The sequence below is a fragment of the Labrus bergylta genome, chromosome 6, assembly GCF_963930695.1.
Source record: "Labrus bergylta chromosome 6, fLabBer1.1, whole genome shotgun sequence".
NCBI lineage: Eukaryota > Metazoa > Chordata > Actinopteri > Labriformes > Labridae > Labrus > Labrus bergylta.
The window spans coordinates 18759883-18774945 of NC_089200.1; the positions used below are offsets into that span (position 1 = coordinate 18759883).

Sequence of the window (15063 nt, forward strand, 5' to 3'; positions counted from 1 at the left end):
ATGATAATAATAAAAATAGCAAAAGCATTGCTGGAAAAAAAAGGCATATGCCATTGAATACGGACTGAGATAAAAAAAAGAAAAAGAAGCCAGGAGAAAAATAATCTTATCAGAGTCATCTTCCCTCCAGGGATTTTGATGGAATGTGGGAACAACAAGTTATATTTGGGCAGGGAGGAGAAGCGCTCTGCCAGCCTTTTCTTTCTTTTCTTCCTGTCCTGCAACCTCTCTATCCATCGACCCTGATCTTTTGATGTATTCTGCCACATGCAAGGGGATTGCCTCACCCAAAAACACACACACACATGCAGAGCAGGTTTCTTTGGTCCTATTCCCTCAAAGTACATAGGACAGTTCACACAGTCGTAATAGAGTGACAGCACACATGCACACACTGTGTACAGAGTGATTATGAGAGTGACAGCATGTTTGGATCTGGGTAAGTTAACGTGTGTCAAAAAGAGAAAAGGCAGTGACAAAATAGCCCTGTTTCCTGTTTCCTTTGTTGTTACTTTAATTATGTTCTTTTTATTCTTTGTTTGATCCAATCAAACATGACTTGAGGTTACAGGATTCAAAGCTGTCCAGGAATACAGAAAACACTGTTCAGACTTCCAGATAGCACCAGTACTCTGCACGTTGGCTGGAATTTGTTGCTTTGACTCACATGAGTTGAATGATCGGGGACTTTAAAGTGCATTTCAAACTAACAATCATCATATTTTTTATGCTTTTTCATATCTTGCTTTTAAATTTTTTTTACCTTCAAATCTGAGACCAAAGGCAGGCTGAGACAGACATAGACCAAAGGGAAGAAGTAAGGGACAGACGGGTAGTAAAAAACAAGCCAGCAGGTGGGAGACAAGTAAGGAAAGAAAGACAGGTACACTTTGCTGCGACTGGACCCACAGCGAGTAACTCTGCAACTTGGGTCGACCCACAAACACACACACATTTGCACAAGACCCCCCCCCCCCCCCCCCCCCCAAACACACACAGACAAGCAGCAGAAATCCTCTGCTGGAACAGTGGAGCTCTCATAGTCAGTAGCAGTTACAGTTCCTGTAAAAGAGACTGTAAATGTCATACTGCTGTCCACAACTGGTTGGTCATTTAAACCCCATGAAGGGATTGCATCATGTGAATTTTGAGTCTGGTAGTATTTATTCAAACAAGAAATAAATGTAATCGTTCTGTCACTTAATGTTTGAAACATTATGGACAGTGATTCAACAATTCAAGTTGTTGTTTTTTGTACTTCCAACTTTAACCTCAGACAGAAGAGCATAGAGAGTGTGCTTCCCCTGACTTAAAAGGTCCATCATTCATTGCAAAAACAGGGCTAATGTTATTGATGGTGTAGCAGCACAGCATTATAACTAGAACTGTTCTGTGAGTGGGCATAACCTGCATTTGTAAAAAAGACAGAAGGGGGTAAACATGTGAAGGGGTACATAGAGATGAGCAACTTTTTACATACTAACTTAATAACATCATAACAAAAGTCGGAGTGCGATCAAAGAAGGCCTAATTTATGATATCACTTCTGATATAAGGCAGAAAATCATGATGGCAGCCCAATCAGTCACGTAAAAGTAGGTGCTCTGTCCTTTGAAAACAGATGCAACACACCTGCTCTGTTATTTCCTGGGAGGGAAAAGCATGAGAGAGATGAACCAGAAAATACAAACTGATTTATATCAAAGACGTTTACTCATTCTGTCCAGATTTATTGCAAGGTACAAAAGCATCACATCTATTTATTGCTATCAAATTAAAAACATAAGAACAAATTGAGATATTTTTCTCAGACAAAACTCAAGGAAATACCAAGAGTGCTGTAGTTACAGGAAATGTAACATGGTGCCTTGAAGTACATGCTGGTAGAAGGAAACGACAGGTGAAGGAATGAGTGTAACATGATTAAACTGAGGGGAAAAAAAGGGAAACTATAATTTACTTTACTTTGCAATTTTGGAAATCACTCGGGCTCATTTTTTTGCATATCTATCATTACTAAGATCAATTAGATTTCAGCAACATTTCTTCCCCTCTATTTTAACTCATATCAACAGCATTTGAACACCAACTGGCAACTGCTAATCAAGAGCTGTGTACTCCGAATGGAGCGGTCCAATGAGGGTTAAAAGTTTCGTTGATCATTTTAAACTTTTCCTGTAGAAAATCGTAATCATTCTCTAATTCACTGGCGCATCGTGAGACCATGTTTAATCTTGCCTTACACTCAATTTGGGCGACTTTTGTGCGTTTGTGTTGTGACTCAAACTCATCCGCTGATTTCAGATAATAAAGTTTGTCGGAAAGTGAACCGAGCTCTTCCTGTCATCGCTACCCTGGCGGGACCAGCTCGATTTTTACCTGCTTAAGATCAAAATGAGAATGACCTAAAAGACATGTACACTACAAAAACGAAAAAAAAGTGTTAAATTTTGTATTTGCTTTCTAGTTGGGGCTACAGTGTGTTAAACATGAACCTTCTGAACACCAACAGATTAAGGGCGTTGCTTTTTCACAACAAACAACACAGCAGGATGGGTAAGATGACTTAATCGGGGTAGATTGTCTATTTGAAAGGGAGTGGAACACTTCAACTGAGTTTCCTTGAAATCTTGACCTTTCCGTGTCTGCACTGTCATATTCCACAGAGAAATGTTGATCAGCTTTCATATTGGCCTCTTATTTCAATGAGATCATCTCTTACACAGTATCACAGGCCACACAGGAGAGATATCAGTGTGTTGTTAATGGTCAGGCTTCTGGTATACAAGCTTCCTGATGAGATCAATGTGAAGTGTTTAGGTTTTTATTTCATTCACACAAAGATAATTTAACAAATAATTTGCAACAAAAAAGTCATTTTTAAATTTTTACAAGCATCTTTTTTCAGACAGAGCATAAGGGCAGAGCCCTACTCATGCTGCTGACCCGCACTTTTTTGCTGACACACTATTGGACTTGGATTAGATCCGTCACGACTTGCTGAGAGTCATAATCAAAGTTTTTGAGGCACAACATTGTGTTGTCAGGGTATAAACAATGACCTCTGACCAAATCATTGTCATGATGATGCTTTATGGACTATTAAATGAGCATGCAGTGTGCAATCATCGCTTGTGTGTCTTTGGCTGCCTCTTTGGCTTTCCAACTCATCCAGCTTTGGTGACATTTTTAGGTCAGTTTTTTTTTTTTTTAACCCTTTCACGCATTACTGGTCACTACAGTGGACAGCTATTCAAAATCTGTTTTCTACTAAATGCACTGGTTTTGAAAAATTGGTTTCACATTAGCCACTCCAGTGGTCTCTAACAAGTCAGCCCATACACTTTGATCCTTTGGTCAGCAAGTGTACCAAAAATGTCTTCAAAATCAAGATGGCCGATGTAACTCACAAATGTCATGTGGTTCAGGAATATCTTGCATATCTTGTTATTCGAGAAGAGCCTTGCAGGTTATAATTTTTTGAACCATCAAGTAACAACTAAGGAGCAATGGTATTATGAATATATATTTTTTTAAAGCAGTAGGACACACGGCAACTTACATCCTGCTACATCCTACTCATCCTGCTTTCTTTTTACAGTAAAACACATCACACACTTTGAATCTTTGCTGTAGAATATGTTGTTGAAGCATATTAACTTCATTTGACGTGTCAGATGAAGCCAATGCCAGCACGTGTCAGTGACACCTGATGGCATTCTTCACTAACATCAAAATCATCATATAGATATTGTCTATCGTGTCACTAATGGTCTTGTTTGCTTTTGTAGGTCATATAGGGGCATTAGCGTTGACTTAAGTGTGTTAGATCAAACACAGGAAAAACAGGGGCTGGTACATCAAATCTTTTTTGTTGCTTTATACAGACAAGGCCAGTCCTCTTCAGGAGAAAAATATAATATCATACATTGTCACACATGGCTAAGACAGAAGCCCGCAGGCTGCATCAATCTCTCACACAGAAGTCATTTGGTTTGTATGACATTTTAGTCTTATCACAATGAATGGAACAAATCAAGACAACAGTGCGCATATCTCTACTTGTAAGCTGTCTTAGGATAGTATTTCACTCAGTTTTACACATGGAATGGAAAGTTGTGTAAAAAGCAGCCGCCACCTTGCTGGAAATGTCTCAATCTACCCTTCAGTCAATCTAACCTTCAGTCAACCTAACGACAGGCTTCGAGCAGAAGCTGAGGCGGGTTTTAAGCCTCCTGACGAACCGTTACATCGCGCCCACCTGTCAATCATGTCAGCTTCACGCCTAGCTATGGATAACATGTATCATCATATTCAAAATCAAAAAAGAGCCGTTTTTAAAAAATTCACCCTCCGTACAGTGTGTGCCAGTGATGACAATAACTAATCAGAACTATTTGTTTTTTTTGTACCAGGCTGTAAACATTTATGCTGTTAAAACTGCTTTTTTGCCAGTCGTATACGTGACTTCTTGTGTTCCTGGAGCCAGCCTCAAGCGGACACTCGACGATCTGCAGGATTTTGCTCTTCAGCATTGGATTCATTTTTTAAGACCAGGGGTTGCCGCTTGGTAAAAAGTGAGCAAAGAGATGTCTGCAGACAACACCTAAAAAAAACAACTTCTCCTTTGTAAAAAAAATACATGTTTATCAAAATCTGCTTACATCAAAATCTGCCTAATTTAATTCATGATAATTGACCCCTGAAGTAGTGCGAATCTGTTCCCAGTTCTTAACTAATACGTTGGCTGTATCAGTATCATAATCTTAAAAGAGTAACCATAGCAACAAGGATGCATGTCAAACCCTATTAAATGTTAATTTGTTATTTCAGGCTGTGGCAGACAGTAAACATGACCTGCCATTTGTTTGTGCGGTCCTGATATTGATTGGGGACAGTGACATGGCTGGTAAACGAGCTCCTCATGTCAAATTGTACTTTATGTCAACTGTAAGCAGTGTTACTGACTTTTAGTCTTTCTAGTTTACTGTTAGTAAGCCTCGTAGCTAAGCCAGAGCGTTCTATAAACTGTGCTGCATAGTAGAAATATCTGAAAGTCAAATCTGGATTATATCAAAACCATCCTTCTCCACAAGTCCTCTCTAACATCTGGTTGGTATTTTACTGTACATGCAAGGGTTAATGGCCAAGTTTCCGTATCATACCACCTGTGATGGCCTTCACCAAAGCGCCTGTTCTCATGGTAATCTTTCAAGGTGTTTAGAGCAATAGTGAGTGATGCAGCCTTTGTCAGCGCAGGCGGCTGCTTCACCCAGATCCAGACCCTTGGAGGGGGTCATGGCAGATCAAAGGTGCTGGTCACAGCCATTAGGGCCCAGCAGCCCAGACCCGACATGAAAAGCTTGTGTTTTGAAAAGGAGGGCAGAAGGAAAAAAACAACAGGGACCTCTTCGTTTAAAAAGCAAGCAAACTGTGAAATAATTGAAAAGGTATGTCAATCAAGAGCAGGGCCACAGCGGGAACTCCAAGATTCCCAGGCTTTGCTCTGGTCGAGCACTGAGCCATGGAGAGCTGCTCAAGGGTGCAACCCAAGAAATTAAAGACCTGGGAAAAGGGAAAAAAAGAAGACCGGAGGAACGGAGCAGAAAAATTTATTTTCCTCACTCTCTCTGTGCTCAGTCTTTCTCTCTTTGCGGCTTGAAATTCGGGATGAAAGGAACCATTTTGCCACACTTTGTAGAGGCCCATTCAAACTGCTCGGTCATTAATAAGATCTTGTCTAGCTCTTCACCTCTCAGGTGAGTAACAAAGATTTATTGAAGCTTATAACCAGCACCTTCACCCTGTACTTGCTCCCTCCTCCTCCTCCCCTATACCATGAATCTGACAAAAGAGAACCCCGTGAGAGTGTCTCCCTCTTTCCTTTCTGCCCCTTTTTTTTCAAAGTCAGAAAAGGCTTGAATGATCTGACGATGGGCTAACGTCCAAAAAATAGGGGATGGAGAGAAAGAAAGAGTATAAAAAAGACTGGGTGAAAGACTTTTTCTATGCTTTAAAAAAATCCCATAGAGGAGAAATAAATGGCAAGTCCACAGTTGACTAGACTCGTATAGTGCAGGATTTGCTTGTAATGGCAGCTTGGGCTTATTGACAGTCCCAGCCAAAACATGTCAAAGGTTAAGAGATCTTGCCAATTGCAAGTGGGAAGCCAAAAGTACCTTTTTCATGAGTTCAATAGGGCCATGAGTTGATACTTGCTCAGCAGAAAGCGGAGCAGGAGTGACCTTTGCAATGTGAACTCAGAAACAAATAGTTAATTTGTCGCCATTAATTCTCTTTATTCTTTCCTAAAGTGATACTTTTAAAAAACATTTTAAAGATTCACAATTTGGAAAAATACTAAAAAATGTTACCCTCAAATGACGTTATTGGTTACGCAAGATTAAGTAACACAAGGCTTGCCCTAACTCAAATCCCTTGATAGATTATTAAGTCAAAATTCTGGTAAAAAATGTTGAACCTCAGAAAAATGTTGCAATATTAACGCACATGTCTCCAAGTCTGTAGACTAAGCAGCTCATGAATCTTACCAACACTTCCAGTAATGTGACCTTGGGATTTCAGCAGTTAGGAAGCCCCTCTAATGGCCTGGAATAGCTCGCTCTGATTTCTCAGGCTTTGAACACAATGGAGTGACTTTTCAAAGGGGCGACTGGGAGTTATATGGATCTAACTGGTCTTTATAGATGTGTGGTCAAGCGTCCAGAGCCCAAGTGATTCCTCCAGACTATGTGAAATCCCCATTTCATGTGCTCTGATCTTTTGTGTCGTCTGGTTGCTACACCAGCATGTTTGAATGGAGTGACATGCAGGGTACCTGCAAGACCAGGAGCAGGAGAAAATGACTGTCCTTCTGTATTGTCAATACAAGTACACAGATATTACTAGTAGACCCAAAATGGTCCTTTTTTTTTTTTTTTTAATAAAGTGCTTTACCAACTCCATAATTTTTATGTATTTAATTCTATCTAATCATTAAGTTTTCTCTTTTCAAATCTTTAATCCATTTTTTTTTTTATTGTTCCACAGCCAACTGTTTCAAAACTGAAACAAAAATGTGTCCATGTGCTTATTTTACTTGTTCCTAAAACCAACCAAGTTGTTGTAGTGACCGTCTTTAACCAAACCTTTACCACAGTTTTGTCAAATCCTAAGTGATACATTTCTTCAGTAGTTATTGATAGGTTTTGTTGTTAGAACAAATGTCACAGATCAACCAAATCAACTTTAATTTTTACTCTTTTTTCTTGTATTAAATCTAGTATCTAGCAGTTGCATGTTTTTTGTTACTTTCAAAGCCTGATATGTTTTCTTTTATGACCAACTCTTTGAAATGTCTCAGTTGTGACAAACATCCTTCCAACACACCTACTGTGCCTGGAACCCAAAGCAGCAAATAATGGCAATTACCGCTAGCACCACTTTCAGGCACCAGCGGTTTTCATTGGCCTGGACTAATATCCCATAAATCCTTGCAGCGCTCCAATCACCAGCCGGGCCTCAACTAATTGCTTATGAGTCCCTTGCACGCTCCAGGTGCCACTGTAGCACACCCGGTGTTTGTAAACACAGCTCGTAAAGAGGAGGCTGCCATCTAAGTGTTAATGTTTCCTCGGAGGATCAGAGGCGATGCGGGAACGATGGGGGTGCAGCTGGGTTTGTACCTGGATTTCCTCGACTGAGGCATTCCCTCCTTCCCTGCAGCTGTGTGGAGCCTAGAGAGGTTTTCTTTTACACGCTCCTGTCAGAGAAGAAAGACACTCAACAGGAGTTTGTGTTTGTTTACCTTCCTGTGCCTTTCTGTCCTCCTCTTTACTCTTTGTACTCCGTTGTGTCTGTGCCTGAAGTAGATGACCTCACAGGGTAAGCATGGCTGGTGATGTTCAGAGCTGAAGAAAACAAAGGTTTGAGATAGTTGCGTGCTTAGAGAGATGGGGGCAGCAGATGTGTGTTTTTAAGTTTTAGAGCCCTTCAGATGTGTTCTATGAGACCAGAAACAGCAGTCTGATGACATTAACAGCCATCCTGTGGGAAACAGGTAGTTACATGGTAGCATCTGTGCATGTTGTTAGAATATGGAATAATATAGTGTTGGCATAATCAGGACAATAGACACATATTGTAAAATCGTCACAACATTTTAAATGAAATCATCACATTTTATAAGTCCATGAACGCCTGAATGCCAATATATACATTTAAACAGATTTGGGCGGCTGAAATTGGGACAATAACCATAACTTATAAGTGGCATTTTAGAAATCAGTGAGTATTCAGTCATCTGAATTAGAGAAATCATGTCAGTATAATTTACAGTTTTTGGCAACTGTTTTTCTTACTGCTCCTTGACTATTTTAACACAAACAGAGGGAGACAGATCAGAGTTCTTGGATTTGTACCCAAACAATTCATGTCACATACAAAATGGAACCTCTGGCAGTCAGTAGCCTAATGACAGGAAGTATGGTGAAAGAAAACATTAAACTCCTTGTCAGCATAAATGGGCGTCTGAGTCTTATATTCCGATTACAAATGACAGCACTGGCTATTTCAGCAGTAGCTGCCCTCAACTATTACCGTAATCCGCAGGAACTTGAACCGGGTGTTTTGTTGGTCCAAGTCCCAATGTGGACCAAAATAGTTGGTCTGGTTGCTGGAGAGGTGCCGGGTCACTTCCTGAGTACCGAGGTACATTCGAGCAAGGCACTGAACCCTCAACAGCTCTGGCACGCTTCCTGTGTAGCAGTGTGTAGCAGCCCCACTCACACATCTCTCCATTAATGTATATCCACAGGTCCTGTTTGTGCATGTGTGTATTTTGGGCTTGTGCGTGTGAGAAGCAGTATAAACCAGGATTTTCCTCAGGGATTAATAAAGTTTTTTTTATTAGGTTTTTTGACAAACAGAATCCTCCATTTTTTTTAACCAAATCCGTGGTTAATACTTCCAACCTAGTATTCTTTTTGTCCCAACCTTTACCAAACATTTGCCATAGGGTCTTAATGTCATTCATCAGATTTATTGATGGTCTGGGAAGGCACAGACAACAGATTTCATCCTGTAAATCAGCCATCTTAGAGCATTCGAATTTAAATAACTTCTCATCTTAAAGGCAAATTGTGTATTAAGGGTTACCTGAAAAAATGTGAGCTTTTCTTATAAGCATTCTGAGAAGGAAATGTTGAATGATTTTTTTTAAATATGAAACATAGTAACTTAAGTATTTGTGCCAATTTCAGCCTCACTATTCTCTCCAAAACAAATTTGGATTTGCACAAACAAATACGGCAGCACCTTTGAAACCCTGCTGTGAGCGTTTATTTTTCATTGCTGGATGGTTTTAACAGGCGAGAGCGCTGAGGAACTCAGTCAGGGCCTTGTACAGTAATGTGGTTGTATGGATGCAGCTGGGGATGGTCAGTCGGATGGCCAGGTGCCCGCTGTTACTTCTGTGACTTCTTCATTTCCTACCAGCTTTGGGTCACCCTGTCCTTCATCACCTTGATCTCGTGCTATGTTTACAGCATCTGTCCAAGGACAAGAGTCTCTTTTTTTGTTTTGTTTTTTTACAAACATCCAGCAGGGCCTTGTCTTTGAGCAACAACACTACATGTTTTCCCTGCACGGACTTGTTTCCAGGGGTGTAAAAAGAGGATATCGTGCACTGATCTGATAACAGGCCCCATCAGGGTGCTTTTGAAGGTGTAAGTGGGGAAATAAAGCCAGAAAAAATAAAACCATCCAAGAGAGAGCTTCATCTTCAGTAATTAGCAGCTATTCAGCACCCTGTGGTACGCCCTCGGGTCATCTCCAAAACATCTCCCTCATGTAGCCATGACAATGGCTGCATGCCTTTTATTTTTGTATGCAGACAAAAACCAGATCAAGAGTTAGCCACATGGGACTTGTTTGCAATCACTGCCCAGAGGAAACAATTAGCTCACAAGCTTGGCAGCTTTTTTCATGGGTTGAAGTGTGTTGGAGAGGATGCTTAAGAGTCCAGCAGACACAGGTTTTTATGTCCCTCAGTAAACAATGTAAGGCATCATCACATCTGGAGTCTGGAGGTTTAAGTGGCTGCAAACAGCAAGGCAGATTTACATTATGTTGACCAAGGATATTGTCTGAGACAAGGATGCATACTTCAATTAAGTGTCTATGTGAAAATATTCACAATTTCCCACCTATTTGTGTATAATTAACCTTAACCTTCTGTTTTTTCATGCATTTATCTCCCCAGGTCTTCCACAATGTAAGCTTGCTAAGGTCATTGTGCATGTTCTATTCGTCTGTGTGTGTTTTTTTGTTCTTTCTCCCCAGAGCATATGTCAGTCTGGAATCCTAATCGCTATTGATTGAGTCTCTTTTGATGGTAAAACTACCAATGCTAGATGTTTGTAACCCAGACTCTTGTTCTCTCCTTTATTTTTCCAGGCCTGATGGAAATCCGATCTGTCAGTGTGGGAGTTGTCGCCATCAAATCTGTCAGCACTGGGCTGTACTTAGCTATGTCCAAGAAAGGCACGCTCTTTGGATCGGTGCGTATACAACCTGGAAACAATGTTTCTGGGGTTCAAAATGGGAGGGAAAGGGGGAAGGGAGGTGAGCGTATGGGGAGGTATAGTATGTGTATAGGGGTCCCAAATGAGTGCCCACCCAAACATGTTGGATTCTGGAAATGTCAGGAATCTTCTGCTGTGAAAGTCCAGAAAGGTCAAAGTGCTACAATCCTTCATTGCTGTACACCTGGCTGGGCCATGTGGGATGATACCTTCAGCCTGAGTTGGCGTGTTCCACTGTCAAAATAGATATCAGTGTAAAGAAACGCAACCACAAAAGACAAAGAGCCAGCTGGACTCCTCAAAGTTCTTGCGTGCCATCTGCCTGTTGTTCTCACATGAAGCTTTTAAAAGAAATCACCTCTCTTTGTTAAAATCATCTAAACATCAGACCTGAGGTGTGCGGTATCTGCAGCTCATGTATTTATATCTTGGAGAATGAGGGACAAGCAATCAGTCAGCAGCAGTGATAACACAAGTGCCTTCAACAGCCTTACACAGTAAACATACCTGAAGACCCAGGTCTTTACTTAACTCCCATAGTAACAAAAAAGCAGTGAATCATGCCAGTCAATGCTATCTGATGTAGTCAGGACCTCATTAAAGCAGCTATGATAAGAATCTGAGAAGGAGATTGCGTGGAACCTTTTGTCACTTTTATCTCTCAGGAATCTTTGACAAACTGATAAGACACACTTTAGCTGACACTCACTCTACCTACATAGATCAACAAATCTCTACAAGAAGTGTGAGTGGTCGCCTCTCAACCAAAAAAAGGTAGAGTTCAATCCCCAGCTGAGCAACATGTTTGATGTGTCCTTGGGCAAGACACTTAACCCTGCATTGCTCTCGCTGCTTCGGTGGCGGTGTATGAATGGATAAGTGTTAAAAATGCATCCACAACAACACTTAACTCTGTAGCCCTCGTAAAAAGAGTGAACTGTTGCTTTCATTACTCACATTAAACTGAACATTTAAGTTAACCTCGCTGTTACTTTTCCACTGATGGTGAAGTAGAACACGGTGAAGAGATCTGCATCCTCATTGCAGCACCTGATTGAGTTTTTCTGCCCCATAATGTCCGAATCTGTTGACATTTCTTTTTCATTCAGCAGTCTTTTAATGCCACTGTATCCCATAGCACGTTCCAATTTTGTGTTAACTTTATGCGCTGTTTTCAGTTTCGTAAATTTTCTCTATCACAGTGTTAGTTTTGTACGTCTTTTATCCTCTTTTTATTGCATCAGGTAAACAGACCAACATTAAATTAAGCCAACTTCTAGCCGCGGATTGATATAATTACAGTTGGTCCTACATGATCTGTGATAAGAGGCACATCCCTAGCAACCGAGGGCTTTTCTTAGAAACGGTTTGTTCTCTTTAACAACTGTCTGCTATTGAGGGACAGCGGACCATTGCTATGCATAACTTGCCAATCAGAATCAAGTTTTTAACACAGTCGTGTAACAAACACTGTTAATTAACATCACAGTCTAGTTTTATCAGACTGGATAATAACTTAGAAATCACATAGACCATCAATGCAACTGTTAACATAGTCTTAATCCACTGGCTGCATGGTGAATGGAAACAGACAGATACATGTTTGAGAACAAAGTAACTGGTCTGTCTGTTACATGAAGTCACAAAAGGTAGCCAGAGTGCCGGGAGAATTTGGGGTTTGCTTGGAAATAGTTCAGTCAAGTTGTTGAAGTAGTTGTGTTGGAAAAAAACAACTGAGTGATAAAATTATCAGAAATAATCTTCTGGTTCTTTTTTTTTTTAATACTATAGGCTGCTTGTAGAACAGTTGTATAAAAACCAGTAGCACACTTGACGTTGGGCTGATGTAGGAAACTGAGTATCAGCAAGGCTGACATTGACTTAAGCCTCTGACAACATCACAGCCGTGCTGATATGCAGTACAATATCCCTCTTCCTTGTGTGATATTGCTTGATAATAATGGTATTATGTGTGGAATAATAAGGTATGCTCTGGTTTGTGTTGTACTTTGGCAGCAACAATCTTTCCAGTTACAAAATCCAGGTGACTCGAGATATTTAACAGACCTAATTGTGATCAGTTTCAGTTACTGATCACTTTTCAGAGCTCTGTCCCAATGAAAACTTAACCATGAGGCCTGTAGATTATTTTGAGTAACCACAACATTGTTACTGGAAAGACATGGTGCTTTCCAGTTTTTTTAATTGGAAATGTCCAATGCCTTGAGTAGCACATACCGAAAACATACCGCCAATCTTCACTTCTAGACTCAAACAAAACGTTTCATGTGGCTCTCAAAAGAAACCCAGAAGAATACTTAGGGTTAGAAAAACACTAAAACAACATATCAACTACTCTAACACATGGAAAATCCTTCTGTGCAACAACAGACATTAACCTTTGTGCTCTTCTTGGAAGCCGGCCTAGCATAGCACAGCAGGAATAGCAGTCAGACGCTAAACACTCATCTGTTATAACCTCCTTAACCTTTCTGTCTTCATCCCTTGTTTTTCAGGTGAAGTATAACCCAAGCTGCAAGTTCAAGGAGCGCATCGAGGAGAACGGCTACAACACGTACGCCTCTCTGCGCTGGAAGCACGGTGGCAGGCAGATGTTTGTTTCCCTGAACGGAAGAGGGAAGCCACGGCGAGGTCACAAGGCCCGACGAAGGCACCCGTCAACTCATTTCCTGCCTATGCTCCCCTCCTAGCTGCCCAAGTCTGAACTCTGACCAGCAACCAACTGGCTCACTTGACTCACTAGTGTTTTAGCAGTGAAAGTGCTCTTTATCTTTATTATCCCATCCTCCTGTCAAAAAAAAAAAATACATTTGATGAGACTTGTAACATTTGTAGAGGTAGTATAATATGTACTTTTAAGTTATTTCCTCCGTTTTCTGATGACATTAGAAGGCTACAGTATCTGTCTGCATGTCTGCATATAAAGCAGATGTTCACTGACTTTGAGTGACTGTACAAGGTACAAAAAAAAGAGGAAAAATAAGATTGGAAACCTCTGGTACGAAAAATATGATTCTTGTCAAATCTGTAGCGATAGAAAAGTATCACCTTTGACCTTCTTTGACTGAAAATTTTACAGTTTTAAGCTCCTGTGAGAAGTTTTAAGCTGGTTATGAAACAAACTGAAAATAATGCTGAGGCCTTTTAGTGACCTACAAAAGCAAGCAAGATCATTAGGAACAACATGAACTATATTCCTTTGTAATGCCTTTAACCACTGCCAGAGGGTAGGTGTTAGATGAGCTTAGAACAGCACGCTGCCCAAAGATGCCTTTGTCGACGCTTTCATCAGTAAACACACTTTAACAGTTACGGGACAAAAGCATCGATAGGACCCACTGCTTTGGCCACTTTTGGGGACAGCTAAAACGGCATGAACTGAAAGCTCTCACAGGAACTTGAAATGCTTCTTGGGATATATTGAAAGGACACTAATTATTGTTAAAGGGCGCTGGTTTTCACCTGAGCTGTGGAGACAAGATGAAAATCTCTTCTGACTGAAATAATTGTGTTGTTCTGTCTTTGTATGTCTACATATGACAATAACACAACAGAAACTAAGCTAACTACTGGGATAACAAGCTGAATTTTCTGACATGACCTTTTGTATGTTTGTGCATGCTTCTGTCTGCTTCTTCCTTTCAACAATCTACAGCTAAGATTCAGATTCTTGGTTTTTAGTTCAGTCGTGAAAATAATGATATAATAAAAGGACACTTGGACTCATTTAATGCATTATAGCAGCTGTAGGTACGCCAGTTCAGTTGTCTTTAGCAGGTACCTCGATTATTTTATACACAGTAGTAAACTGTTACTGTCTCCTTGTCAAGTCTTGCTAACATTTCAACAATAAGGCTGATGCTAATAGAACAATTAATATATTTAAAACATTTTGTACTCTTTAACTGTTTGAAGTTGGTGAATATTGTAATTGTTGACTTTCTGTGTTGAATTCTGGTCATACTGGTAAGAAAAAAAGAGGGGTAAAAAGACATCATATTCAGCTCATTTTGTATGGTATTACTGCTGGTACTATCTAGGTACATTTGTGATCCATTTATCATAAACAGCTTTCATAGACCAGTAACAGTAGGTTGTATATAAAGGCAAAGTCTCAGAACAAACCGTGTTTAGATTCATTTCAGCTAAGTAAAGTTATTTGAGTGCCTTGGTCCATGCTGAGTTTGGTAAACTTCAATAAAAAAAAATGTGCATAAATCATGAGTCATGCTTGCAAGTCCTTTTTTAAATCTCGAGTGCAACTTTGAAGACAGAATTGAAGGTGGTGGTGGGGGGTGGGGCGGGGGACGTGTCTTGTGTGTGACAATGATTGTTAAGTGCTGGTAACATCTCCATCCAAGCTGCCCCAGATAATCCCCGTCCTCATCATAATCATGAAAAAACTCACAGCAGGAGAGGCGTTGATGTGGAGGACCTCCCCGTGTCTGATGAAAGCTAC

General features: G+C 40.4%; 1 protein-coding gene across 1 annotated transcript in view; it reads left to right on the plus strand.

Annotated features, from left to right (window-relative positions):
* The window catches only part of fgf22 (fibroblast growth factor 22), a 30527-nt gene extending 15699 nt beyond the window's left edge, over positions 1-14828 (plus strand). Inside the window, exons 2-3 of the mRNA XM_020632139.3 lie at positions 10456-10559; positions 13100-14828. Coding sequence (XP_020487795.2) covers positions 10456-10559; positions 13100-13294 — 299 coding nt within the window. The 3' untranslated portion in view covers positions 13295-14828. The remainder of the gene's footprint in view (positions 1-10455; positions 10560-13099) is intronic.
* Positions 14829-15063: the final 235 nt, after the last annotated feature.